Source organism: Danio aesculapii, chromosome 3 (genome assembly GCF_903798145.1).
Source record: "Danio aesculapii chromosome 3, fDanAes4.1, whole genome shotgun sequence".
Classification (NCBI taxonomy): Eukaryota; Metazoa; Chordata; class Actinopteri; order Cypriniformes; family Danionidae; genus Danio; species Danio aesculapii.
The window spans coordinates 56229238-56256958 of NC_079437.1; the positions used below are offsets into that span (position 1 = coordinate 56229238).

Here is a 27721-nt window from a genome sequence, read left to right on the forward strand (position 1 = left end):
GGCTCATGGAATCAACTGATCAACAGACAATCTGACCCTAACACCTGTCTGTAATCCAATATTCCTGAAGATATTCATTCATTCATTCATTCATTTTCCTTCGGCTTAGTCCCTTATTTATCAGGGGTTGCCACCATGGAATGGAACTATTCCAGCTTACGCAGCTTTCGCAGCGGATGCCCTTCCAGCCACAATCCAGTATTAGGAAACACCCATACAGACTCTCATTCACACAAGCACTCATACACTACTGCCAGTTTAGTTCATCCAATATACTTATAGCACATGTCTTTGGACTGTGGGGGAAACCGGGCCCCCTGGAGGAAACCCACGCAAGCACAGGAAGAACATGCAAACTCCACATACAAATGCCAACTGACCCAGCCGGTACTCCGAGACATTCTTGCTTAATTGCCTGAAGACATTCGAGTGTGGTTAATCAAGGTTTGAAGCCGAACTTTGCAGAAATCCATCATGTTTGTGGCCTTTGAGTGTTTCCTCAAGGCTGAGAGTGAGAAATCAGTCATGACCTTTAAACTTGAGCACTGCACATCTGCTAAAATGAGCATCATGTTTCATTGCCTCTATCAGTGATGATGGCTTCCGTATGTTTCTGTATTTAGCAACAGAGAGGCTGTGCCTGCCTTTCAAAAGCTTTCACAGGAAATTGGATGCTATAAATAAACAACAATAAACACATAAACAGGTCTTCCATGCTCATTGTTAATCTCGTGAGCAAGATGTACAGCATGTTGATCAAAAAACCGGTCCGTTCTACTACCAAACACTCTTTCTGTACGCTGCGTTTATGTTCTTACATGAAGAACTACAACATGCTAATAACAAAATGGGTTAAAGCAAGGTACGAAACTGGGTGCAAGTGTCCGTCTGTGAAAACCCCTCAGCGTGAAAAAATCCCCAGTGTTAACCCTACATAGGGCACTCATTAAAATATCAATTGCAGTGTTACTGGGGGCTGTTACAAGACTTTTGAAACTTTTAGTCAATGAAACTTTAATGAAGTCAATCAATATTATTTGCCCAGTAAGTTAACACCCCTCAGGGTACAAATATGTCCACACTGCTTAGTGTTGAAGTAACAGCAAAGCCTGGCTTATCTGAAACAAATTTTGGAAATTCTTAATGATTTCTTAAATCCTGTTGGCACTTGGCACCAACTGTGAGTTTGAATCCCACGTTGAACCTTTCCTCTTCCTGTCCTTCTTCTCTCGCTCCAAATTAGCTTCCTGTCTGAATACTGTCCCATCACAATACAAGGCAAAAAACTGCACGAATTAAATAATTCTTTAGTCTTTGATTGATGATTTGTGATGTTCACTAAGAGTTGACTGTTGCTCTTCGATGAAATTCTGTCCATGTTAGAAGATTTGAGACACTCTCCTCTAGTTTGATTGAACTAAAGGCTGATTTATACTTCTGCGTCAAGCGCACGCTACGGTGCAGCCTACGTGTGGACGCATAGCCCTCGCTGTGCTACGGCCGTGCTACGTATGCTACGGCGTGGCCTACGTGTGGACACATTGTAGTGGCCGTCGGTGTCGCGGATGCGCACCTCTCAAAAAATGTAACTACACATCGCAACAATGCGTAGCTTAAACTCTGTGATTGGTCGGCTTGGTAGTGCTGACGAGTGTGGGCGGGACCGAGAGCTGCGCGAGCCCGATGGAGCGATTGTTTACAAGTGTGGGGTCCCGTGAAGGAGCTCCGGATGGAAAGTTTTGTTTTGTGTTTATCTTATGGTTAAAGTTGTTGCACGTCCGCCGGTTCTTGCCTCAAAATGAGCGCGTTTGTACCACTTGTACATTAAGGAAGCGTTCAGAAAAAACAAAACACCAGCGAAGAAACTCGACACAGAGAAACATAAACACCTCACTGCCAACTAGCGTTTCGGAAGTGTTCACTGGTGTTGCTCGCTCCAAAAGTTGGGACTTGCTCAACTTTTCAACTGCTGACGGAAGCGTCAGAAAATCAGATCGCTGTATGCAAATACACCAGCTCAGACAGTAGCCGATTGCTGACTAATTTCATCGGCTGACACTGCTATGGCGATCGCGTCAGCCCCAACTTCAGACACATCCTCTGTCAAGTGTTGACGCTAAAGCCCCGTGTGAATGGGGCGTAAGGACCAATTAGAACATTGAAGCTGATGATGCAATTAGCACAAAACTTGAAACCACTTTTTTGTTGTTTTTATTATCAATGCATGCCATTAGTACAATTCGTTAATTCATTTTCCTTCGGCTTAGTCCCTAATTTATCAGGAGTCACCAGAGTGGAATGAACCACCAAATATTCCGGCATATGTTTTTGCGCAGTGGATGCCCTACCAGCGCAACACTTATACACTCTCATATTTACACACACACACCCATACATTATAGCCAATTTAGTTTATTCAATTAACCTATAGCGCATGTCTTCCCTGCAGGCACAAGACATCAACATGACGTCATATTGACGTTGTACCCCACGTACCCCAACATTGTAGGGAGATTGGATTTTGTTTGGAAATGAAAAACGGGGTGACGTCAGAACCCAACATCAGGCCGACGTCAATGTCCAATGTCCTAAATAAAATCAACCTAAACTTAACCAAATATTTACATCTAATAAATATCTATAAATATTTATGTCTAATCATATTACACCTTAACGTTGTGTGGATGTTACCACTATGACATCTATCAGACGTTGGATTTTCTTCACTTTCCAACACAACCTAAAATCAACCAAATATTAATGTAATTTGATGTCGTTATTGGACGTCAAAATAACGTTGTCCTTAGATGCTGGCTAGACATTGAATTTTGGTCACCTGACGTCATGACCTAATCTAACCTAATATTAATGTCCTATGATGTTGTGTGCCTGATTTGGGGTTTGGACTGTGTGGGAAACTGGAGCACCCAGAGGAAACCTACGTAAACACAGGGAGAACATGCAAACTCCACACAGGAATGCCAATTGGCCCAGCCGGGACTCGAACTATTGACCTTCTTGCTGTGAGGTGCTAACCACTGAGACACCGTGCCACCCCATGAGTAAAATGAATGCTGTAAATTGATTATGTTTGCTATGAGTAGGTTTATGACGCTATCAAAGTGTCTAATTTCTGAAGCTTTTATCACAAGATATGGTATTACCATACTCACCTTTGCTGCAAAAAAGTTAATTTAACAGGTATAATAACCAAAACATACTTCCCAATCCCAATTTTACCCCTTAGCCCTTCCCCTAACTCTAATTCTGAAACCCCTACAAAAATAAAAGTGAGATTGGGCTTTAGCATGTAGCTATAATTTATATACATGGTCAAAGTTAACAAATGTTTCAACCAAATTTAATTGCAACAGGAATATAAAGCACAACAGGTAAGCCCACATGGAATCTACACCCACAAAAATTCACAGAACATAATTATTATAGTTTTTTTTACTAATGTAAATCTATTCATTCAGTTTATATAATCACTTTAGTAATATTATTGAATAATATGCACATCAGGGCGACGCAGTGGCGCAGTAGGTAGTGCTGTCGCCTCACAGCAAGAAGGTCGCTGGTTCGAGCCTCGGCTGGGTCAGTTGGCGTTTCTGTGTGGAGTTTGCATGTTCTCCCTGCCTTCATGTGGGTTTCCTCCGGGTGCTCCGGTTTCCCCCACAATCCAGAGACATGCGGTACAGGTGAATTGGGAAGGCTAAATTGTCTGTAGGGTATGAGTGTGAATGAGTGTGTGTGGATGTTTCCCAGAGATGGGTTGCAGCTGGAAAAATCCGCTGCATAAAAATGTGCTGGATAAGTTGGCGGTTCATTCATGTGGCGACCCCGGATTAATAAAGGGACTAAGCCGAAAAGAAAATGAATGAATGAATATGCAAAGCTATTTGTGAAGTAATATTTTCTATTAGTTGATATATTATATGAGACCTACAGTAGCTTCATTTACCACACAAGTGCTTCTAATTAGATATAATTGCATTATAAACCTTAAATTAAAGTTAAGAACTGAAAGGTTTTCAACTTCTAAACTCTCCAAATCATTCCACATACATTTTTTTTTTTAATTCAGCACAGAAATAGATAAAGCATCTGCAGATTCTGTCTGAATACTTTAGCAGTTTCCTTCATAAATTAACTAATGTTGTTGTTATTATTGTACAATGTTAATGTACCATAGCACAATAAATAAAACACATTAATTATGTCAAAATCTTAGCAGAGTGTAAACTGAGGACCACAAACCTTTGTAAATCAAGCCGCACAAATTGACGTGTTTGCGCAATTTGGAAGTAGGTCAGCGTCAAATGTATTATTAGCGGGTTTTTTAGCAAATGACAGTATTTGGGGGGTTTTCATGACAAAATAGCATTTTCTTTGACCAATATTATTCATATATATAATATTTAGCAATCAAATCTGCAAAAAAGTCACTCTAATCACTGAAAAAACAATTAATATGACAACAAAATATACATTTAAATGACAAATTCCATCAAACAAAAGTATGAAAGCGATGACAGACGAAGTTTGACGCCTCCACGTCAGGCTCCTCAGATGCTGCATGAAGATGGAGGAGATTCAGCGAGCAGCCAGAAGAAGTAGGTCAGCTCCGCGTTTCTGCTGGAGCAGATTGCAGCTCTCCTCCGCTCGCTTTGCCAGCTTCCTACATCCAATGCTTAGGAAGAGAAATCCCATCCGCATCAGTCCACTAAGCAGCTTTCAATTTCATCTCCCATTTTCCCTCCGTATTCTGCTAAAACCCCTTTCAAGCCATGAAAACATGAAAAGACACTGAACATTAGTTTCATAGATGGGGGCGGAACGTTGGCTCAGTGGTTAGCACTGTCGCCTCACAGCAAGAATGTTGCTTGTTTGAGTCCCAGCTGGGTCAGCTGGCATTTCTGTGTGGAGTTTGCATGTTCTCTCAGTGTTCGCGTGGGTTTCCTCTGGGTGCTTTGATTTCCCAAAGACAAAAGTGAATTGAATGAACTAAATTGACCGTAGGGTATGAGTGTGTGTGTGAATGTCTATGGGTGTTTCCCAGTACTGGGTTGCAGCTGGAAAGGCATTCGAAGGGCATTTTTAAGGGCACAGCGCTGTGGCAACCCCTGATAAATGAAGGACTAAGCTGAAGGAAAATGAATGAATGAATGGTCATAGTTGGGTAACAGGAATGGCTTTAAAAAAGGCCATTTTATCGCGAGGTCCATGTGATGAGGTATATATGAATGTGATGTAATAACCACAATAACAAACTCATTAGAATAGTAAAACAATATGTTATCATAAGCACTTGAATATACATCACATAACTCAGGATATCTGGAAACAGCCACAATAGCTGTGTTTCCATCCAAAGATGTTAATTAAATTTATGCGCAAACCTGGAATATCACATAAAAGATTTGCTAATAATGCTACGTTTTCGTCCAACGAGTCAAAGAGAATAAAATCGTCACTTCCTGATAAACTGCCGCCAGTGGTGGAAAGAGTACTGAAAAATCATACTCAAGTAAAAGTACCATTACTTGCCTAAAAATGTAGTGCAAGTAGAGTAAAAAGTATCGGTTGTAAATATTACTCAAAGACCTTTCAAAAGTAAAAGTAGTGAGTAGTGAGTATTACGCTGCTAAAAACTGATGCGTTTACATGTAATTTGTGGATGTGTGTAAACGTAACATTCTGTAGTGCATCTAGTTATTGCCCAGCAGGCACAACGTTATAAGACCTTAATATTAGGTTAGATTTAGGTTGTGACGTCAGGTGACCAAAATTCAACATCTAGCCAGCGTCTAAGGACAATGTTATTTTGATGTCCAATAATGACGTATTTGGTTGATTTTAGGTTGTTAGAAAGTAACCAAAATCCAACGTCGACCCAACATCTAAATCCAACATCATATTGACGTCAAATACCGACATTTAATTATCAGGTATGGCAACCAAAATCCAACGTCTGATAAATGTCAATAGTGGTAACGTCCACACAACGTCAAGCTGTTACATCATTAGATGTTGATATTTGGTTGGTTTTAGGTTGGACATTGACGTTGGCCTGACGTTGAGTTCTGACGTCAACTCGATTTACATTTCCAAACAAAATGCAACATCCCCATGACATTGGGGTACAACGTCAATCTGACATCATGTTGACGTCTTGCGCCTGCTAGGTGTTTAAGGCCATTTTGGTCATCATACAGTGAACATCCGTCATCTTCTCATCAGTGACATGCATCTAAACAGTCTCTGAGTCATTGTGTGTAAAGACTTTAGAAATCTTCTTGGACACTTTGAATACTTCCAAACAGTTTGCTTCAATTATATATCGCTAATGTCTTGAGGTAGTTCATTATGATGTGATTTACCTTCTATGTGTGATTTGATTGGATTCGCAGGACTGATTTTTCTAATCCCCATAGGCAGGAAAAAATAAAGTAGTGACTGCAGGTTGAAGGAAAGTAGTGGAGTAAAAGTTCATCAAAAAGATGTACTCAAGGGAAAGTAGAAGTACACATTTTTTAAACTACTTAGTAAATTACAATTCCTGGGAAAAACTACTCAATTACAGTAATTTGAGTATTTGTAATTAGTTACTTTACACCACTGACTGCTGCCAAATATCAAAAAGAAAAACCTCAGAAGACAAAATGCAATGAACGCGTGGTGAATTGTAGAGGTGTGAGATCCTCTTTGGGAGCATAGATGCTCGAGATAGTTCTGGAAGTAATAATACCGAACCACTGGGGTGATGGTCGGCCCGCTGGTTTGTCCATTAATACTATTTTTATCATCTCAAGATCTCTTATAGCAAAATCACATGCTATTTTTAACGTGCATACAGAAGCTAAAGGATTATAATGCTGTGTTCACACCAGACATGGTGCGCATGGATAAATCGCGCTATTTGCGTGTAAATAGCAACATTTTGAGTTAATTCCCTTTATTTGTGCGTCAAATTCACTTCACAATAGATGCAGATTCGTGTCATGAGCAGGGCTTCTGTCTGCCCTGTGACTCTAGCTTCGTTGCTAAATGGCTAACATTGATTTTAATGAGAGAATAGCTGTTTATGTGCTTTTATGAAGGCTATTTTAGGAGCCGAGTCCCCTAGATCTTTTATGAAGTGCACCCAGCTCTGAGAGTTTATAAACTCCTACAGAAACTATACCTGGATGATGGAAGCTTTCAGCGGTGCTTCCGACTGAGCCCAGCCCAGTTTGATGAACTGTTGTCTGTGTCGGCAGGAGGATTTTCCCCTGGGACACCAACAACAGACACAATCACGGTCCTACAAGACAAAGCTCATGATTGGTTAATGCGGTGCGAATGTCCGCTGAAGTTCAGATTTTCCAACTCGAGCAATTCGCACAAAACGCGCAATACGCCCGCTAAGCGTGTCAATCGTGCAAAATGCTAAAATCGTATTGCTTCATATGCACGGATCACATCATTCACGCTGCCTCATTCGCGCGTAACACACCTCAGGATGTATATTCGCATCTTTGCGTTGACTTAACATATAAATCACCCGCGCTTGACACTGCATCCACGTCTGGTGTGAACGGAGCATTAGGTTCCATTAATTGGGGCATTCAGAGCCTAGAAGACTTCCCAAAGACTTTATAATTTGAACGGCATCTACTATTATGGCAAATCAATAGCAAAAATAGTCGAGCGCAGTGGTGATGTTTACGTGCGAGGACAAGTGAAACGCGAGCAGATTACAGACCTATACGCAAGGAAACTACAGCTCGCGCGCACACAGAGGATCTTTACACGTGCTGAACTGATCCACCCTGAGGAAACGGGTGAGGAATCTTATGATTATGACTTGCAAGTTATATATATTTTTATATTTAATGCCATGATCTTTTAACCTGCGACCAATCGCCAAAACTAACTTCCTGAAAAAGAGAATAACTAATAGCGTTAGAGATAACAAGTAAACTAAATCCAAAAAGTTTTGCGCGAGCAGCAAGAAGAACCAGCGAGTGAGCGGAGAGAACAGATCGCACACGCGCTCTGTAGGCACCGTACATCGTGCGCACAGATGATGATGTGCACGCGTGAGGCCCGTTTCCATGCGGTGGATCAGTTCAGCGCACGCTTGAAGATCCCCTGTGAGATCCCCTGTAGTTTCCTCGCACATAGGCCTGTAATCTGCTCACGGTTCACTTCTCCTTGCAAGTAAACATCACCGCTGCGCTCGATTAATTTTGGCATTGATTTGCCGTCACAATCTACACTTATGTTAGTCTGTTTTTCATTATCTCAAGGTCTCCATAATCCTGGACCAGGCTGTATCCTGAGCCGATGCTGTAGTGGTCGTGGAGGAGTGGAAAGCATGAGAATGATTCCTGAAAGACTCCAGTGACAGACGAGTCTCCGCATTGATCCCGTGGACCAGCCTGAACACCCGCAGGTGACCTACTCACAACTGCAGCTTCTCTATGATGGACGTCCAGCGTTCTCCAGCCTCCGGCGCCTAGACTGCAGCTCTACACAAGAAGTTTGGCCAGAGGAGAATTGGTCATGCCCAACTGAGCCTGGTTCTCAAGGTTTTTTCCTTCACTTTCATCAATCGGTGAAGTTTGTGCATTGTTGCCACTGGCTTGCTTGGTTAGGGACTTGTGGAGCTGCGCATTGATGGATTTGCTCTTCAGTGTTTGGACTTTCAGCTGTGAAAATTAAACCACACTGAACTGAACTGAACTATACCTCAACTCTGAAAACTGGACTGACCCATTAGATCTTCTATTGATCTTCTAAGATTCTATTAGATCTTCTATGTTAAGCTTTGACACAATCTACATTGTAAAAGCTCTATAGAAATACAGATGAATTGAATTGAACGGCCCCTTAGAGTGCAGTGAATGAAAGAGTACAACAAATGATTTTTTGCGTTCCTATTTGCTCAAATAATAAAAGAAAAACTCAACAATGGTGTTATTAAAACTTTCAGAAAAAGAAAAAAAATGTGAGCGAAAACAAGAGAAAGCAACGTCAAATTTACCATCCTGCCCATAGAAGCTGCATGAGAAAGACCTAGCATAAATGGTAATTAGTTATTGATGCAAGGATGATATATGTAATGTAAAGTATAGCTTTATAAATGTACATACGTTATTTTAAATTAAATTAAAACAAAAAAAGGATTTAAGATGCTCATGACCCTTGAATTCATAACCGTCATGAAAAGAGGCCATGGATGCTTTCCATAAAGGCACAAATGATGACACTCGCCTCATCCTGGCTGCACACAATGCTTTCCGGCTTCTCTTTGACACAGTGCATAAAGCAGCATTTACTGAGTGATTCCCCACAGGCAAACCTACGTCCACAGCGCAGAAAAATCCTGCATCATCTGAGAGATTTCCCATGCTGGAATAAAAGAGGCAAATGTCCTTGATTGTTGGTCTGTTGGGCTCGGTGACAACCCCCCACGGAGTGCTAGCGAGCAGGAAACACAGAAGTAATCTGATATCACTGCGGCTGCCATGCATTAAACATGACCTCCAGCCCAACAAGGGGAAAAAAGGAAACTTCAGAGACATTTTTTGGTCATTAATTGCAACACTGATGTGTGAATTTAAAGTTTCCGTGCAATCAAAAAAAAAAGTATGTTAGTATACGCATGTTAGTCTTAAGGATAAACTACTGTGCTTAAAAACAGTGACAAAATTCACATTAGGAATATATAAACATTAAAATCTTACAATTTGTCATTTCTGTCTTAACGGAAGGTTTTTGGGGGGTTTTTGACGTCACATACTTCATTTCTTATCAAATCGTTCAACCAATCAAATGCTCTCTAATATCTGACATGTCCTGCCCCCTTTAAGACTATTGGTAGAAATTAGAAATTGGTAGAACTCTTTCTTTGGTGGAGATGAAAAAGGCTCTATTACAATAGGAAAACCTGTAATGCTAACTTGGTCACGTGAACCATCGCCAGTCAAATAGCGGCTTTTTAAGTCCCTGCATACTGCCAAAGAGGCAGCATTATCATTAGCCATTATTGTTTTTCAGGCTAATGATTTTAGGCTTGACTTGAATGGGCTTTGCTCTTGCTTTATGTGCTTGATCTGAACAACTCACACTGGCAGAGCTGTGATAAAAATGCAATTGGCTATACCAGGGGTGGCAAACTTTTTGGGCCGAGGGCCAGATGCAAAAAAAAAAAAAAGTTGTCCCGGGCCAAATTTTACATACATTACACAGACACGCATATATATATATATATATATATATATATATATATATATATATACAGTTGAAGTCAGAATTATTAGCCCCCCTGAATTATTAGCCACCCTGTTTGATTCTTTCCCCAATTTCTGTTTAATGGAGAGAAGATTTTTTTCAACACATTTCAAATCATAATAGTTTTAATAACTCGTTTCTAATTACTGATTTATTTATCTTTGCCATGATGACAGTACATAATATTTTATTAGATGTTTTTCAAGACACTTCTATATAGCTTAAGGTGAAACTTAAAGGCTTAACTAGGTTAATTAGGTTAACTAGGCAGGTTAGGGTAATTAGGCAAGTTATTGCATAATTATGGTTCGTTCTGTAGACTATCAGAAAAAAAATTAGCTTAAAGGGGCAAATAATGCTGTCCCTAAAACAGTTTTAAAAAAATTTAAAACTGCTTTTATTTTAGCCCAAATAAAACAAATAAGACTTTCTCCAGAAGAAAAAATATTATCAGACATACTGTGAAAATTTCCCTGCTCTGTTAAACATAACTTAGGAAATATTCAAAAAAGAAAAATAAATTCAAAAGGGGGATAATAATTCTGACTTCAACTGTAGATAGATAGATAGATAGATAGATAGATAGATAGATAGATAGATAGATAGATAGATAGATAGATAGATAGATAGATAGATAGATAGATAGATAGATAGATAGATAGATAGATAGATAGATAGATAGATAGATAGATAGATAGATAGATAGATAGATAGATAGATAGATAGATAGATAGACCACTCCTCTAGGTTACAGCAGCTATAACTCAGAGTTAACTCAGGTGTACCACACTATTAAACATAACATCAGCTATATTAGTGCTGCAGAGTTGTAAAAGAGAGACTGACAGCATCTGTTTATACAGATTTCAATAAAAGACCATTTAATATATTTTAATGTCCACATGTTCACACTTTCCTGAAAACATATTTTAAGTTGCGATTTACCACCACTGACATGCTATTGGGCCTGTGATTGGGAATGTGGGCCCCCGCTGCAGTATGCGTCCCTTATTTTTTTGTATTAAAAGTGGTAATCCTGTTTGGAATGGATATGTGAAAGTCCTCGCCTGTATGAACAGCGCTTTTTTTTAAGTGAAGTTTTCAAACTAATTTCGAGAGGAGCACGTGATATGATTGACTGCAGCTGGCCACTCATCTACATTCACTAGTTAGCCAATCAGATTAACCCCAACTCACTATAAGTAGCCTAGCTAGAACTACTCTCTTATCTTCGTTTTCTGAAAAAAAAACCCATCCAACCCTTCTTCTCCTTTCTTCCTCTTACCACAGGGAGCTCTCAAGAACCACCTGTATCAATATCTAAGTGTGAAGTCGTTCCGGAAATGTTCCAGATATTTACCAGTATGACTGTGTGAAAGGGGCTTTTATTAATAAGTTATCCGAGTCAATGCAGAGATGTGTGGATGCAGTCCTCAAAGCTCATGGGAGTCATACACAATATAAATTCTTTTCCACTGCAGCATGACTTTATATTCTATACTGTACGTTATTTCTGTAAAGTGACAAGACTTTTATCTAAAAAGTCAGACCTTACTGTCTTAATTAAATAATTAAAAATCAAGGCATGATCATATTTTATTTTAGTAAAATAAGCGCAATCGTGAGGCCTTTGCCTTTTATATAAGCCACTTCTGAAACCAAATGATCAACTAGAAGTCAAGTCGTATTTGTTGTTCCTAAAACTTGGGTAGGCGACAAGACTTTTGTCTGGTAGTGTAGAAACAGAAGCATTAAATGTGTTTGCAGGGAAAACCAGAACTGAAATGTATTCTTTAAAAGGCTGTTGATGAATTTTCTTTAAAGAAACGGCAAATATTTGAATGTAGTTTGTAGTTTTGCATGAAACTTGACCTGCATTGTTCGTGCAACAGACATAAAGGGCATCTCAGATAGTTTTGTACTATTTACTTCAATGGTTAACAAAAAGGTTCAAAAGTCCAATCACAAATTCTTTATTTAAATAAGTGAAGTTTCATAAACTAATTTCGAGATGAGCACGTGATATATTTGAGCACGTCTGGCCACTCATCTGTAATCAGTAATAATCCAATCAGAGTGATCTCAGTTTACTATACATGGATCATTATCTCCCTACTGTTTCTATCTTCGTTTGGAAGAATCCCCCCTTCCACCCCATCTCCTCCTTTTCCTCCCTTTTCTAAAGGGGGAGCTCTCAAGACCTACCTGATCTCAGATCTCCTGATATGCTTAACACGGGCGGGAGCCCTGGGCTCAAATATCTCCGAGTTCAGGGTTCTCTCCCGGGACAGCATGCCAATGCTTTAAACGCCAAGCATATCTAAGTGGGAACTCTTGAAACACAGCATGTGCTATACATTTCAGAACTGCCGCTGTGTTCATTTAAAGTTCACAACAGTTTACGAAATCACAGAGTTTCTCAGTGTTTCAGGTTTTAAGAATAAAGATGAAGAATTATATGTTAAACCAAGACTTTCAGGAACCCTTTAATCTCCAGAGGCATTAGCTTTTCACTTCTCAGAGACTTTAAGGGAAAGAAAGCTGAAACAAGACTCATACTTCATAAGACTTACAAGCTGAGGTGTCACAAAATAGATGAAAATGGTCAAATCCACAATGTATTATATTTAAAACTATCTTCCATCTCATTCATATATTCATTTTCTTTTCGGCTTAGTCCCTTTATTAATCCGGGGTCGCCACAGCGGAATGAACCACCAACTTATCCAGCACGTTTTTAAGCAGCGGATGCCCTTCCAGCCGCAACCCATCCCTGCGAAATCTTCTAATGTGACCGTAAGGTATTATAATATATGTATATTATAATCAATAACATTGTAACACTCTACAAAAGCACTGGGTTTCAGTTCCGCTCTCCTTTTTTACCACACCTGAGTGAAAACATCAGCCGAGAACACGCTGGCTTGAGTGCCTGAAAACAGGACAGGCATCCATTTCATTCCCTTGATCTCTTGAACAACAACACTAACAAGGGATCAGAAGGTGAACCAATTCACCAGCCCTCAGATTAATCCAAAAGTCGCTCAGGAATTCCCTTCACATCCACATTCAGATATTAGCCGTCTTGTGACTGCTGAGGCTGCTTAAACGTGCTTAACACTGTGCTCACAAATCACAACACAACTTTTACAGTTTGTCTACAATATGATGAACGAGTCACCTCAGAGAATTCCCATCACAATCTTTACAACTATTAGAATCAGCATATGAATGATATTAACTATGCTCACTGTATGTTTTCTGGTTAGTATGACAGTGTACGTATGATCATTAAAATCGCGGTCGATTTTCGTGATAATCAATGATAACTCGCTGTAAATCCTGTAACATTACGATTGGCTAATCACAAAAGGCTGGAACATAAATGCTTGTTTATACAGACAGATAATATATACAGTTAAAGTATGTTGCATTTCTTTCATTTAAACTGAGTCCTGCACACCATTGAAAACTTCGCAAATTAATTCACAATTGCAATTCGCAATTAAATCGCAAATCAAAGTGCAATATTAGACAGAAAAAAATCACAATTTGATCCCTGTGTTTTCCAAGTGCAGGTTTAACGAACTTACTTTATTTAATTACTTAGAAAAAACATTAGTAAACAACATTAGTAAACAACTAAAAGCAGGGATTGCTTTTTTAGGTTGTCTCAAAATTACAAAAAGCTGCTAAATTGAGTTGTTTGTTCATTTTCAGATTAGTTTAATATTAACTTGGTGAAAGAAGTTGTGCGTGACATATTTTTGAATATTTTCAGATATTTTTAACAAAAGTATCATTTCCAGATACAAAATTTGGTGGAATAAGTTGTGCGTGACAAAAAATGTTTATATTTTTAGACATTTTTAACAAAAGTATGATTTTCAGATACAAATTTTGTGGGAATAAGTTGTGTGGGACATATATTTTGGAATTCTTTCAGGTAATTTTAACAAAAGTATCATTTTCAAATTCAAAACTTGGTGGAATAAGTTGTGTGTGACAAAAATGTTTAATATTTTCATATATTTTTTTTATTAAAGTATTATTTTCAGACATGAAACTTGGTAGAATAAGTTGTGCGTGACATAAAAATTTGAATATTTTCAGACATTTTTAACAAAAGTATGATTTTCGGATACGAAACCTGTGGGAATAAGTTGTGCACGACATCTTTTTTAAATTATTCAGGTAATTTTAACAAAAGTATCATTTTCAGATATGAAACTTGATGGGATAAGTTGTGCGTGACATAAAAATTTAAATATTTTCTGATATTTTTAAAAAAAGTATCATTTTTAGATACAAAACTTGGTGGAATAAGTTGTGCGTGACATAAATTTTTTTATATTTTTAGACATTTTTAACAAAAATATCATTTTCAAAAAGGAAACTTGTAAAAATAAGTTGTGCTCGACATCTTTTTTAATAATTTCAGGTAATTTTAACAGAAGTATCATTTACAGATACGAAACTTGGTGTAATAAATTGTGCGTGACATTTAATTTGAATAATTTCAGAAATTTTTAACAAAAGTATCATTTTCAGATACAAACCTTGTGGAAATAAGATGTGCGCGACATATTTTTAAGAATTGTCAGGTCATTTTAACAAGAGTATCATGTTCAGAAACAAAACTTGGTGGAATAAGTTGTGTGTGACATAAAAATTTTAATATTTTCAGATATTTTTAACAAAAGTATCATTTTCAGACACAAAACTTGTAAGAATAAGTTGTGCATGACATCTTTTTGAAATAATTCAGTTAATTTTAACAAAAGTATGATTTTTCAGAAATGAAACTTGATGGAAAAGTTGTGCGGGACATAAAAATCTCAATATTTTCAGATATTTTTAACAAAAGTATGATTTTTAGATACAAAACCTATGGAAATAAGATGTGCGCGACATATTTTTTAAAATTTTAAGGTCATTTTAACAAGAGAATCATTTTCAGAAACAAAACTAGGTGGAATAAGTTGTGTGTGACAAAAATGTTTAATATTTTTATATATTTTTTCATTAAAGTATTATTTTCAGATATATAACTTGCTGGAATAAGTTGTGCGTGACAAAAATTTGAATATTTTCAGGTCATTTTAACAAAAGTATAATTTTTAGATATGAAACTTGGTAGAATAAGTTGTGCGTGACATAAAAGTTAGAATATTTTCTGATATTTTTAACAAAAGTATCATTTTCAGATACAAACCTTGTGGAAATAAGTTGTGTGCGACATATTTTTAAAAATTTTCAGGTCATTTTAACAAGAGAATCATTTTCAGAAACAAAACTTGGTGGAATAAGTTGTGCGTAACATAAAAATTTTTATATTTTCAGACATTTTTAACAAAAGTTTGATTTTCAGATACAAAACCTGCGGGAATTAGTTATGAGCGACATATATGTCTGAATATTTTCAGGTCATTTTAACAAAAGTATCATTTTCAGATACGAAACTTGATGGAAATAGTTGTGCGGGACATAAAAATGTGAATATTTTCAGATATTTTTAACAAAAGTATCTTTTTAGATACAAAACTTGGTGTAATAAGTTGTGTGTGACATAAAAATGTGAATATTTTCAGATATTTTTAACAAAAGTATGATTTTCAGATACAAAACCTGTGGGAATAAGTTGTGCACGACATATATGTTTGAATATTTTCAGGTCATTTTAACAAAAGTATCATTTTCAGACACGAAACTTGTAAGAATAAGTTGTGCGTGACAATAAAATCTGTAATATTTTCAGGTAATTTTAACAAAACTTTCATACTCTTACATCTAAAAACCGTAAAGGACAAACATTCGCATAAGAGAATCTCCGGTGCTTTGTGGAGACTGGGAACATCTAATACAGAAAACTCTTGGATAGACATCCTGATATTGTCCAGGACTGCTTGCGGACAATGGAGAGGATGTTTCTGCCCGTCTGCCACTCCGATTAGAGCACTTACAGCACGCAACAAGAGCGAAAACACAAACACGGAGCTGCCTTATCAATGTGTAACCCACCTACACCGCACATTTCCACAGAAAACACACATATAAAGCAGCACAGCACACTATATATCCAGTACGTACCATCAGCTTGTTCTTTATGAGGCATGGCAGTCAATCCACCAAGCAAAACGCATTGAAAAACTATCCACGGAATGATTTCCCCAAGGAAAATGATGTTGTATATAGATTCAGGAGTGATGTGTGATTCTTCCACAGACGCTCGCTCTCAAAACACAGTATGTGCATATTTTGCATACTCACAGCAGCCAACGGTTCAGGTAAAACCAGTTTAACCACCTCTGCTCTGAAACCACATGACAGGTGTTCAGTCTTACGATAAATCTCAGCAATTATTAATCCAACTCAAGTTTCATTATACAATATTGAGCCGAGAACCATTCATGGAGGCTTACAAGTCTGAAGTCTGCTTTGTATTTCAATTTAAGCATGAATTAATTTCACAATTGATGCCAAATCACACCAAGAACAATAACAAGTGTCTAAACCAGGGGTGTCCAAACTTTTTGGGCCGAGGGCCAGATGTAAAAAAAAAAAAAACCTTTGTCCTGGGCAAAATTTTACATACATCACACAGACACACACACACATATATATATATGGTAATCGCGGTTAAAAGTGAAGAGCTGGGGGGGCCGGGGAGTGGGTTTGATCGCGGTTGACAGTGAAAAGTGGTTGAAAGTGAAGAGAGGAGGAGGAGGAGGGGTTAGCGGGGCGGGGGCGGAGATTCGGGGGAGATCGCGGATGAAAGTGAAGAGCGGGGGGTGGGGCAGGGTTGGAGGAGCGGACATATTTCCAGCTGACCTCTGTGAAGAAGTATTCTTTGCACCTACATGACTGAAATTTCCTGCACTCACTGTTGATTTTCCTTTTTCTTGGTTGCGCCAAGCTATATGCCGAGGTAGTGTTGTTCCCATGCTGATAAACTTCCAGTGACCGGTTATTGTGAGTTTTTATCCATTTAATACGATTCCTTTCACAGCATCGATGTTGTAATGTAATTAAAATACAATCCGTTAAATAGACTTTGGCATTCATTCAGTTGCTCAAGCGTAAAACGAGACAAAAAGACGTTTACACGTACGCGCCTGTCAGAATCGGCAGGCTAGCGCAGAAGCTCCATTGAATATAATGGGGTAAAATAAATGCCTCTTGTACAATCAGAGACCCACTTTATATTGGATATCACTCAGCCAGTGGAGATCACTGATTTTTAAAGAAAACAGACCTTAAACGCGCCGATTTTGCAATTGCATACAGTTCACCGGAAGCGCTTAACCCAGGTTACTGGCAAATTAAAAGTCCTATTAGCATGCTTCGGCATATACCCTATTATGTTTCCTTCAGTTTGGTCGGTTCGTTTTACGTCATAACAAGAACTGCAGCCTAATTGAAGGCATGTGATAGTGACACCCGGTGGTTATTTATTGAATTACCTTAATTTTTGTATAGCAGGCCAGATTGTATTAATATTTATAAAAAGCCTCGCGGGCCGCTACAAAACTGATTTCAGGTCGCAGATGGCACGCAGGCCGTAGTTTGGACACCCCTGGTCTAAACCAATTATGTATAATGAGAAATATTGAGTTCTGTAGTATGATGCTTTAAACAGTACTGAAGCAGGATGGATTCTGATTGGCTGTAATGTGGTGTGTTATTAGAATATATGCTTTATAAATCTTCACAGGCCTTTACTCACACTTTTTAGTACTCATAAACATCATGCACCCCAAATGGAAAGCAGAATTGTAACTGAATTGTTTATGCCCATATAGTGCACTGTTTACCACAGAGAAAGCTGTAACTGTATTATTTCTGAATCTCCGGGTTGTACTTGAGGCCCTTGTTGACTGTATACTGACCGTGTTTGTGTATGTGTGTGTGTGTAACGTTTTTTTGTTGTGCACATTGTGTCTCAGCTTTTTTGAACTTCCTCCCCCTTGTTGTTTTGTTAAACTTATTGAAATACTATTATTAGTTTCTTATATATCCAAATGCTCTATACGAACGCTCAGTTAAATAATAGACATTTTGACTGTGTCTTGTTGTTGGAGGGTCTCTTCAGATACTTTAAAGTATTTAATTGGTCAGAAAGAGGCAGCACGGTGGCTCAGTGGTTAGCACTGTCGCCTCACAGCACCAGTTGGCGTTTCTGTGAGGAGTTTGCATGTTCTTCCCGTGTTGGCGTGGGTTTCCTCCGGGTGCTCCGGTTTCCCTCACAGTCAAAAGAGATGCGCTATAGGTGAATTGAATAAACTAAACTGCCCGTAGTGTATGGGTGTGTGTGTGAATGGCATCCGCTGCATAAAAGATATGCTGGAATTGTTGGCGGTTCGTTCCACTGTGGTGACCTCTGAAATAGAGACTAAGCCAATGAAAAATTAATGAATGAATAATTGGTCAGAAAATCGAACAAGAAGCTGAAGTACACGGTGATGTCATAAAAAAGTCCTTACTCATATTAGCAGAAGCAAAAAGCTATGTTTTGAATGCTTACATGTTCAAATTGCATATTTTGTCATTGTTTTGAAGCACACCAGTCTATATTGTAGTTCATTTTAGGATTGACATTGATATTAACAGCCAAAAAGCGTAATTTTTTATTTCAGGGGAACTTAACACTACCTGCCTAATCCTATAAAAGCCCCAGAAACTCCAAAATGCTAACGCTAACGCTAATGTGCCAAACTGGAAACACAAGCTCATACGAAAACTTTCGCAATTTATCTGTGTTTCAAAGTTCAAGTTTGGTGACCTTCGAACAAATTTACTACACGTGATTGGAAGCAGAAGCTCCTGGAATAGACGCCTGTTGAAATTACCACTTGCCACACAGTTTGTTTACCATAGAAAATGACAATGAACAAGAAAACTCGTAGCTATAATATCATAGTATGTTATTGTATATTAAGAATGCGTCTTGTGTCATAAAGTATGTTGAGACAGAGATTAGCCAAGAAGTTGTCGATTTAGAAATAATAAATATGTGTTGCCATTAGCTAACCTAGCTAAGCCTAGTGGTTTATGTATGTATGTATGTTAATGTGTTATATGTCAACATATACCACTGAGCTTCTCAAGGCGTCCTTAGCCAATCCTTCTCCTAAATGGATTTTTCCTGTAGTCAAATGAGTATGGACCCTGAAACAGTATTCCATACATCACGACAAGCAGATAGCAGCCCAGAAATCACTCAGCGACCATCCCTAGCACCTCCCAAGCAGGAGCAAAATATCCTCTTACTGCAATTATAATCAAAGTCAATTTAAGGCAAGTCATTTCATTCGGCGGCCATCTTTGAAACGCCTCTCGGGCAGTGTGCTCGGGCATTCTGTTTGAATGGGGAAACATCGAATTCTCCAAAAATGCTAGCCAAGCTTACGATTGAATTTTATTTTAGGGAATCACCAATAAAATTAAACAACAACTGTCCCTTTAGTTTCATTTCTAAACGTCTAAATCACACAAAATCTGCAGGAACATACATCAGGTCCAAGCCCCTCCCCCAGAGTACCGTCAGTCTATAGCGATCGATGATTGGCTCCTGTACTAGAAGGTGGGCTTTTTCCACCATATACTGATCGATGATTGGCTCCTGTATTAGTAGGTGGGGCTTAGTTCACCATATTGACAGTTACACTTTTCCCCATTCAAAAAGATACGAGTGACATGTCTTGTCTGTTCTATAGTCTTTGCTATAATATCCTCTTTGTTGCAACTATATTAGCAATACGGTAACTGTTTTTAGCAACATGCTAATAACATCTTACTGGACTAATAGACACTAACCCTAACAAAATGACTCTATATTATGGTCAAGTTCTGCAATGGGAAGCCATCCTCATTTTGTTGTTTTGTTGTTGTATACAGTCCTGTTATTGGGTGACCTCATTGCTTTATTTACTCATACTGACACACAGCTGTTTGCTATATAGCCATCATTCATATATCTTGACATTAAGGTCCTGTTTACATGGCTAGGAGTGACACCTGAATCTGATTAGATGAGCTGCTCTCAGTGATGAGTCACATCTGTATTTATGGCCATACAACTAGAGCATGTTTGTTTGCAGAACGCCTCCGTGATCTCACTGCGCTTATCATGACAATGTGTGTGTTTTTGTTGGTCTAATTGCAAACAGTGGTTGCTCAGTGGTTAGCACTGTCACCTCACAGCAAGAAGGTCGCTGGTTCGAGTCCCGGCTGGCCCAGTTGGCATTTCTGCATGGAGTTTGCACGTTCTCCCCGTATTCATGTGGGTTTCCTCCAGGTGCTCCGGTTTCCCCCACAGTCCAAAGACATGCGCTATAGGTGAATTAAATAAACTAAATTGTCTATAGTGTATGAGTGTGTGTGTAAATGTGTATGGGTGTTTCCCAATACTGGGTTGCTATCGGAAGGGCATCTGCTGTGTTAAACATATGCTGGAATAGTTGGCAGATGCCGACCTCTGAAATAGAGATTGAAGCCGAAAGAAAATGAATGAATGAGTAAATGAATATGATATTAGGCTAATTTAAGTGTCTTTTTGGCTAAAGTCTATATGTCTAAAGGAAATGTAGGCAATGTAAGGAAATGTAGAAAAGTATAGTACACTAGAAACATAAAAATAGTCTGATTTACTTTTTTTTTTTCATTTAACAGTATAGTTCACCCAAAAAAATGCAAATTTACTCACAATTATCTTTACTCCAAGTGATTCCAAATGGTTTCTATGTACTGTTGGACACAAAATACAATATTTTAAAAATATTGGGTAACCTTTGACTTCCATGGGATTTGTTTTTCCTACTATGGAATATAAGGGTCGCTCATTTATTGTTCCTACAAGTCAAAGCCTACCAGAAAAGCAAAAGTCAAACAGGTTTGGACCAAGTGGAGGATGAGTAAATAATGACAGAATTTTCAGTTCTGAATGAACAGTTCCTTTAAAATTCCTTTCAATTGTATGTGCTTTTGATTGATTGTGATTCTAAAAACATACAATTCCCTAATTTCTCAACTACAATAAACAATATAGGGAAAATATGAGCTAACAAAGAGGGCTACTTGGGGGAAAGTGAGTGATGTTATCATTATATAGCTAAAACAGCATATTTTAGCATGCCATTTGCTGAAGAGTACAAATATGTGCAATGTTTTGCTGTGTGTGTCACAAATATGAGGAAAAAGAAAGCCTTAACGGTATTTATTTTTTAAAGTTATGTTGATTTAGAGTCATCTCTGTGTTGAACACATCTTAACATGTGTTATTAGTTGCTAACAGTTCGCTAAATAACCACTACAGTATTAAATGCTGTTATAAAACCCTGTTAAGTCACTTTGAAACTACTATTTTTTTTTGGTCACTGATAAATCCAACACACTATACATGTTAAATGGTCTTTTTGTTTGCTTCTTTTGAATTAACATTACATTGAAATGTAAGGTCTGGACTGAAACCCTAAATGCACTTTAATAAATGAAAACTAATATATAAAATAGGCAACGCAGTGGCGCAGTAGGTAGTGTTGTCGCCTCACAGCAAGAAGGTCACTGGTTCGAGCCTCGGCTGGGTCAGTTGGTGTTTGCATGTTCTCACTGCGGTCGCGAGGGTTTCCTCCGGGTGCTCCGGTTTCCCCCACAGTCCAAAGACATATGGTACAGGTGAATTGAGTAGGCTAAATTGTCCGTAGTGTGTGAGTGTGTATGGATGTTTCCCAGAGATGTGTTGCGGCTGGAAGGGCATCCGCTGTGTAAAACATGTGCTGGATAAGTTGGCGGTTCATTCCGCAGTGGTGACCCCAGATTAATAAAGGGACTAAGCTGAAAATGAATGAATAAATGATAATAAATAAAATAACTAATAAATGAAGCTGTAACACATGAAGAGTGAAGAGTTAGCTCAGGGTGTAATTTTCAGAGCTGACTGAACCGCTCTGAGCTCAGTGTCTTGGAAAGGATAATGTTGCATGTCGTGCCATAATGCGGATCCAACCAGCAACCAACCGTTCACAAGATCAAGAGCCTTAACCAGTAAATCTGCTAAATCTGATGAAAAGATCTGGAGTTTTCTTCATTCTGAAGATGACATTCAAGCCTCTGTTATTGCCATATGCTCGTCTGCACAGATCATTAGTCTGGGAAAGTCATCTGACACGAAGAAAACATGTTATTGTGTTTTCTCTCTTTTTGTTGATGTTCAGAAAGTAACCTTCAGATTCAGTATAGTATAGAGTATATTCAGTATGAGTATAGGCTCATGATGTATAGCCTCACAGCTGTGCAAAACTCTTGATCTATGATCAGCCTATTATTCATTAAAAAAGGGGAAGAGAAATATTAATGTAGACATTTATATACATTATTTATATACATTTATATTAGGGGTGTCAAAATTAATTGTTTCTTCGGTGCACCGTGATGCGGAAAATTCGGTATCGGTTCAGTACTAATCATAACCGGTTATTATGTACTGATGTCATTTATCTTATACGCGCTGTCGCGAGGGAGGCGAGCGCGGGTATTTACAACACTACAGGTGCCAACTACTTAAAAATTTCACTGTGTGTGTTTTCTGGCAAGTCTTTCACTGGCACCTACAGCAGAAGCCCCTATTTCTCTGCGATTGAGAGAATGTAAGTACTCCATTTCTCTCTCTCTCTCACTGTGGCCCATTTCACCTGCTGGCCTGACTTCTCCTCTCGGCTGCTGGCGTGACTTTTCCTCCCCTCTCTTTTCCTCTCGGCTGTAGGCATTCCGAAATAAATTTCCGAATAAAGATCGGGAGCGGTCGGTAACTCTGGTGTAATTTTAACAGGAGTGGGCGGTCTCACAATATCGCTCCTGAGTGAGCCAGCAAGCAAGCATGCGTGTGCGTGCGTGTGTGTTTGTTTGGTGCTGTCTATGTTTGTGTATGAGTGTGAATGAGAGACAGTGTGGTGCTGTGTGTCCATGTGTGTGTGTGTGTTTATACAGACAGCTTGTAATAGCCACCCCCCAAAATACAACACTGTGTATGGAAAGCATCGTCAATGCACCGTGATGCACCGAAATATCGAATTGAACCGAATCGTTGGCATGATAATCGTAACCGAACCGTGAGACCAGTATAGGTTCACACCTCTAATATATATATATATATATATATATACATATATTTATATACGTTATACATTATAAATTATGCCTATAATGTATAATATATAACAAAAATTTGTTTTTTATGCAAAAAGGTCACTTACAAGCCTAACAAAACAAAGTCAAATACTGGCATCTAATGACACTCTTATTCTTATAGTGTAAGTCTTCTGCATTTTTTAATCCACAGGGTGGCAATCGTAAGGGTGCCAATACAGGCTCAATGAGAAAACGTGCCCAGGGATCAATTTTTGATAACCGAGAAATATGGTGTAGGCAGGGGCGTCACTAGGGAGGGGCGGGTATGGAGTGGGAGTTAGGACGGCCCCTAGAGACGTTATCAAGGGCCTGCCCTCCACCCCCCCCACCCCAAATACTCTTCACTTTCATCCACAATCACCCCCCTCCCCCGCTCTTTACTTTTATCCGCGATAACCAACCCCGACCCCCCTCCCCCTCTTCACTTTCATCAGCGATCACTTGTCAGAGGGCCCGTGGCGGCTAGCGGCACCCCTGGGTGTAGGTACAAAGGTCTGTATTTTGTGTGTAAAAACTCACACTCCATCACAACGTCAAGACTAGCCCCTTTCCAACTTAGGCTCATTCTGGAAACGTAGCCCTATATCTATTTCTGGAGATGGCGAATTATGTAGCCAGAGCTAAAGTGTAGCCAAAGTGTTATCAACAAAAGCCTGACCCCTATTATGTTTACAAATTCAAGTGCAGCAATTTAGAGGCCATTTCTGGTTAATGATGTCAGAATTTGTCAATATTTTGGAGTGGATGTGAGAATGGTCTTTTCTGGAAAATTTACCGAATGTCTTGCCTGTTTGGACAACGCTTTTTGAACCTCCTGGTAAAGTCGTTCCAGAAATTTTCTGGATATTTACCAGTATCACTGTGTGAAAGTGGCTAAAATATGCTTTTGTTTGTTGTGAATACACACCCTCTAGTGGCGAAAAAGCTAAATGCTAGAGCCTGCTAACTACTCCAAAAATGAGCCACCCTAAAAACTACCCTAAAAATCAGCCACACAGTGCACCAGCATTATTAATGTACAAAATTATGTGACACGGCTGAAGTCTAGTACTATGAGCTAAGTTCAGATCACTGACCCAAACTCACGATAGTGATTCTTGCCTCATAAAACACAACTAACCACTCAAATACAGTTTTGTCCCTTTCTTGCCACACATTTGATTCTACAATCAGCACCTCTATTCTATATTAACAGACCGTGAAGCTGTAGTTTGTCCACATGCACCATATGAAACTGAAAGTAACTCAGGTGCATCACATTTTTAAGAATGAAACCAAAGCAAAACCTCAAAGTGGTTTTAATTCACCCGCTCCACGCGTAACTCGATATATGCTCACTCAAGAAGAAAACCTCACACACACACACAATGCCTTATTCATCGACTGCATTTCACGCTGACATCTTGAGTCCATTGACTCAAAAAGAAAGCTTCCTTTTCCTATAGCAGATGAGAAAATATCCCGATGCCCCTATTTTTAGCTCATCCTGTGTCATGCTCCCATTCACAAATTAGATTAGTATTTTTGGCAGAGGCTCTGTGCCGTTTCTCGTATAATTAGTGGCTTGCCTGCATTTGATTTCTCATGCTGGTTTAGCCTTCGCTCGCAGCATCTGGGTTAATAATGTGTCTAAAGTTTACGATCTGAAAACCGTCAGCTCTGGTTTAGTCTCCCCTTAACACTTCACTATGCAGCTGATTAAAGAAAGATTAAAAAAAGAAAAAATGTGTCCAGTAATGTCCAAATCACTTTACATTAGGTGGTCTTAACTAATATGTACTTACACTGAATTAATCATTTGTAGGGATGCTCATTCCGGTTAATTTTGGCAACCGACATCCGCCGCTTGTTAATCGAATATTAACCGTTAACTGGTATTATTAAATTATTATTTAATTTTAAATAAATTGACGTGTCTATTTTGTGTCTCACACATTAAATATTGCATTTTAACATACTGATTTATTTTAACCTGCGAACATATTAATAACAGAACGTCTTCACGCGCCTGCAGTGTTTCCAACAGCATAGAAAAACAGAATAAACTAAATAAAAAGAATCAAATAAATAGGCCTGCCCTAGATATTTTTCACTTCAATTACAAATTTAGATTGCAAAGCGAAAACACTGACTGAATCCTTTTTAAGAACTGTCATAGACTGTTTTTTTCCAATCATACGTTTTTTTGTCTTCCGTCGAATAAAGATAGCAGGCTACCTCAAATCGATCGCTCCACGGAAAATATGCATTTCATTAATGCCCCGCTGTGCATTCCTAATGCTGATGGGTAGTGCGTTCCACAGCTTAGACGCACTGTATGAGAAAGCCCTACCACCCATGGTCTTGAGTTTACAGCGTTGCTGATACAAGTCCCGATTCCGAATGAAGACTGTGGGCTGGAGTGATGAGAGTCACCAGGTCACAAATGTAACCAGGTGCTAGCCCATGCACTGCTTTGAAGGTTAAAATCAAGGTCTTAAAATCAATCCGTGACTTAATAGGAAGCCAGTGTGTCCTAATAGTGTTTTTAGCAATGTGGTATATATATATATATAACCGTCAACATCTCAAAAAATTACTTTTGGTGTGTCGTGACCCTTTAAACCTACCCATACCACCAAACCTGTACCTAACCCTACTCGTATCCCACCTCAAGAGCAATAAAAGTGTTCTGCAATACATTATGAACACAGTAAGTACATTGTATTTAATTTTTTTGATGCAAGTTCATAGTATTTAAGGCCATTCAATACAAAGCGGGACCATCGTTTTAAGAAATGCAATATAAAGTAGCTAAATTAACATTGGTCTGACTTCTAGTACACATTGACTGACTTCTGACCGCTCAATATCATATCACTGTGCTACTGCAATCCATTATTTTGAAAAAATCCATAATGAATTGTTGGACATAAACATTTTAAAGTTCCTTTAACTAAAAACATTGATAATTTTAGATTTGGGGTGCACCGCATTTTCAATTGTCAATAAAATGTGCTTTTGTTTTTTACTACTGTAGCTTGTGTTTTGTCATCAACCCAGGCTTATTCTGAAAACGTACCCCTATATACATTTCTGGAAAGCGCCAAATATGTCCCAGGAGGTACGTTTTTTTGCAGTTTTTGTTTTCGCGAATCCACCAATTCATCAAATTTCTCTCGCAAGTGCCATTTACGCCTGCAAACGTAAATCCACCTAAAGCCGCTGTCGACTGACTGACTTACTGAGCAGTTGGTAAGTATGAAAAGGAACAGTGTCATACTGCCACGTAGCATTCGTTTTAAAGACGAAACGCAAGTCAGTAAGTCAGTAAGTCAAATGTAAATCTTACAAAATGACTATATATTATTTGATAAAATAATAAATAATTATTTCAAGGTATTTTCTGTTTCAGTTTTCAGCATTCAGAAAATTCGATTTTGGCCTTGAGTTTTCATTGCGGTGCATCCCTAATTCAGATACAATTATAAGTTTCTATTTGATGAACCAATATTTTTAAAGGGTACTTTACAGGGCAAGGGTGGCAACTTCAGTCCTGGAGGTCCTTGGAGCAAAAAATCGGAGAAAATTTACCTTTGAGAATATAAGTTAAAGATGACGCAGTGGCGCAGTAGGTAGTGCTGTTGCCTCACAGCAAGAAGGTTGCTGGTTCCAGCCTCGGCTGGGTCAGTTGGTGTTTCTGTGTGGAGTTTGCATGTTCTCCCTGCGTTCGCGTAGGTTTTCTCCAGGTGCTCCAGTTTCCCCCACAGTCAAAAGACATGTGGTACAGGTGAATTGGGTAGGCTAAATTGTCCGTAGTGTAAGAGTGTGAGTGTGTATGGATGTTTCCCAGAGATGGGTTGTGGATGGAAGGGCATCCGCTGCATAAAAATGTGCTGGATAAGTTGGCGGTTCACGACCCGCCCACGACCCCGGATTAATAAAGGGACTAAGCAGACAAGAAAATGAATGAATATAAGTTAAAGTAATAAGTTAAACGGTGGAAGACAAAATTATTAGCTTTCCTGTGAAATTTATTATTTTTCCATATATTTTTCAAATGATGTTTAGTGAAGCAAGGGATTTTTTTTCCCCACAATATTTCCTATGATATCTTTCTTCTGGAAAAGGTTTTTTTTTTTAAAATAATAATTTTTTCGATCGTACCCCTATATACATTTCTGGAGATTGTGAAATACATCCCAGGAGCTACGTTTTTTTTGTGGTTTTGGTGAATCCACCAGAAGCTGCTGTGTATGCTTTCAAGATCTCAAAT

The 27721-nt window shown here is 38.6% G+C and overlaps 1 protein-coding gene across 2 annotated transcripts in view; it reads right to left on the minus strand.

Annotated features, from left to right (window-relative positions):
- cyth3b (cytohesin 3b) overlaps positions 1–27721 on the minus strand; it is a 120327-nt gene that overhangs the window by 62060 nt on the left and 30546 nt on the right. The window contains exon 1 of one of the 2 annotated variants that reach the window (XM_056454264.1): positions 16372–16520. The exons of the other annotated variant lie outside the window; for it this stretch is intronic. Within the exon in view, the coding sequence (XP_056310239.1) occupies positions 16372–16396 (25 nt within the window). The 5' untranslated portion in view covers positions 16397–16520. Of the gene's footprint in view, positions 1–16371; positions 16521–27721 lie in introns of those variants that run through there. 2 annotated transcript variants of the gene reach the window in all.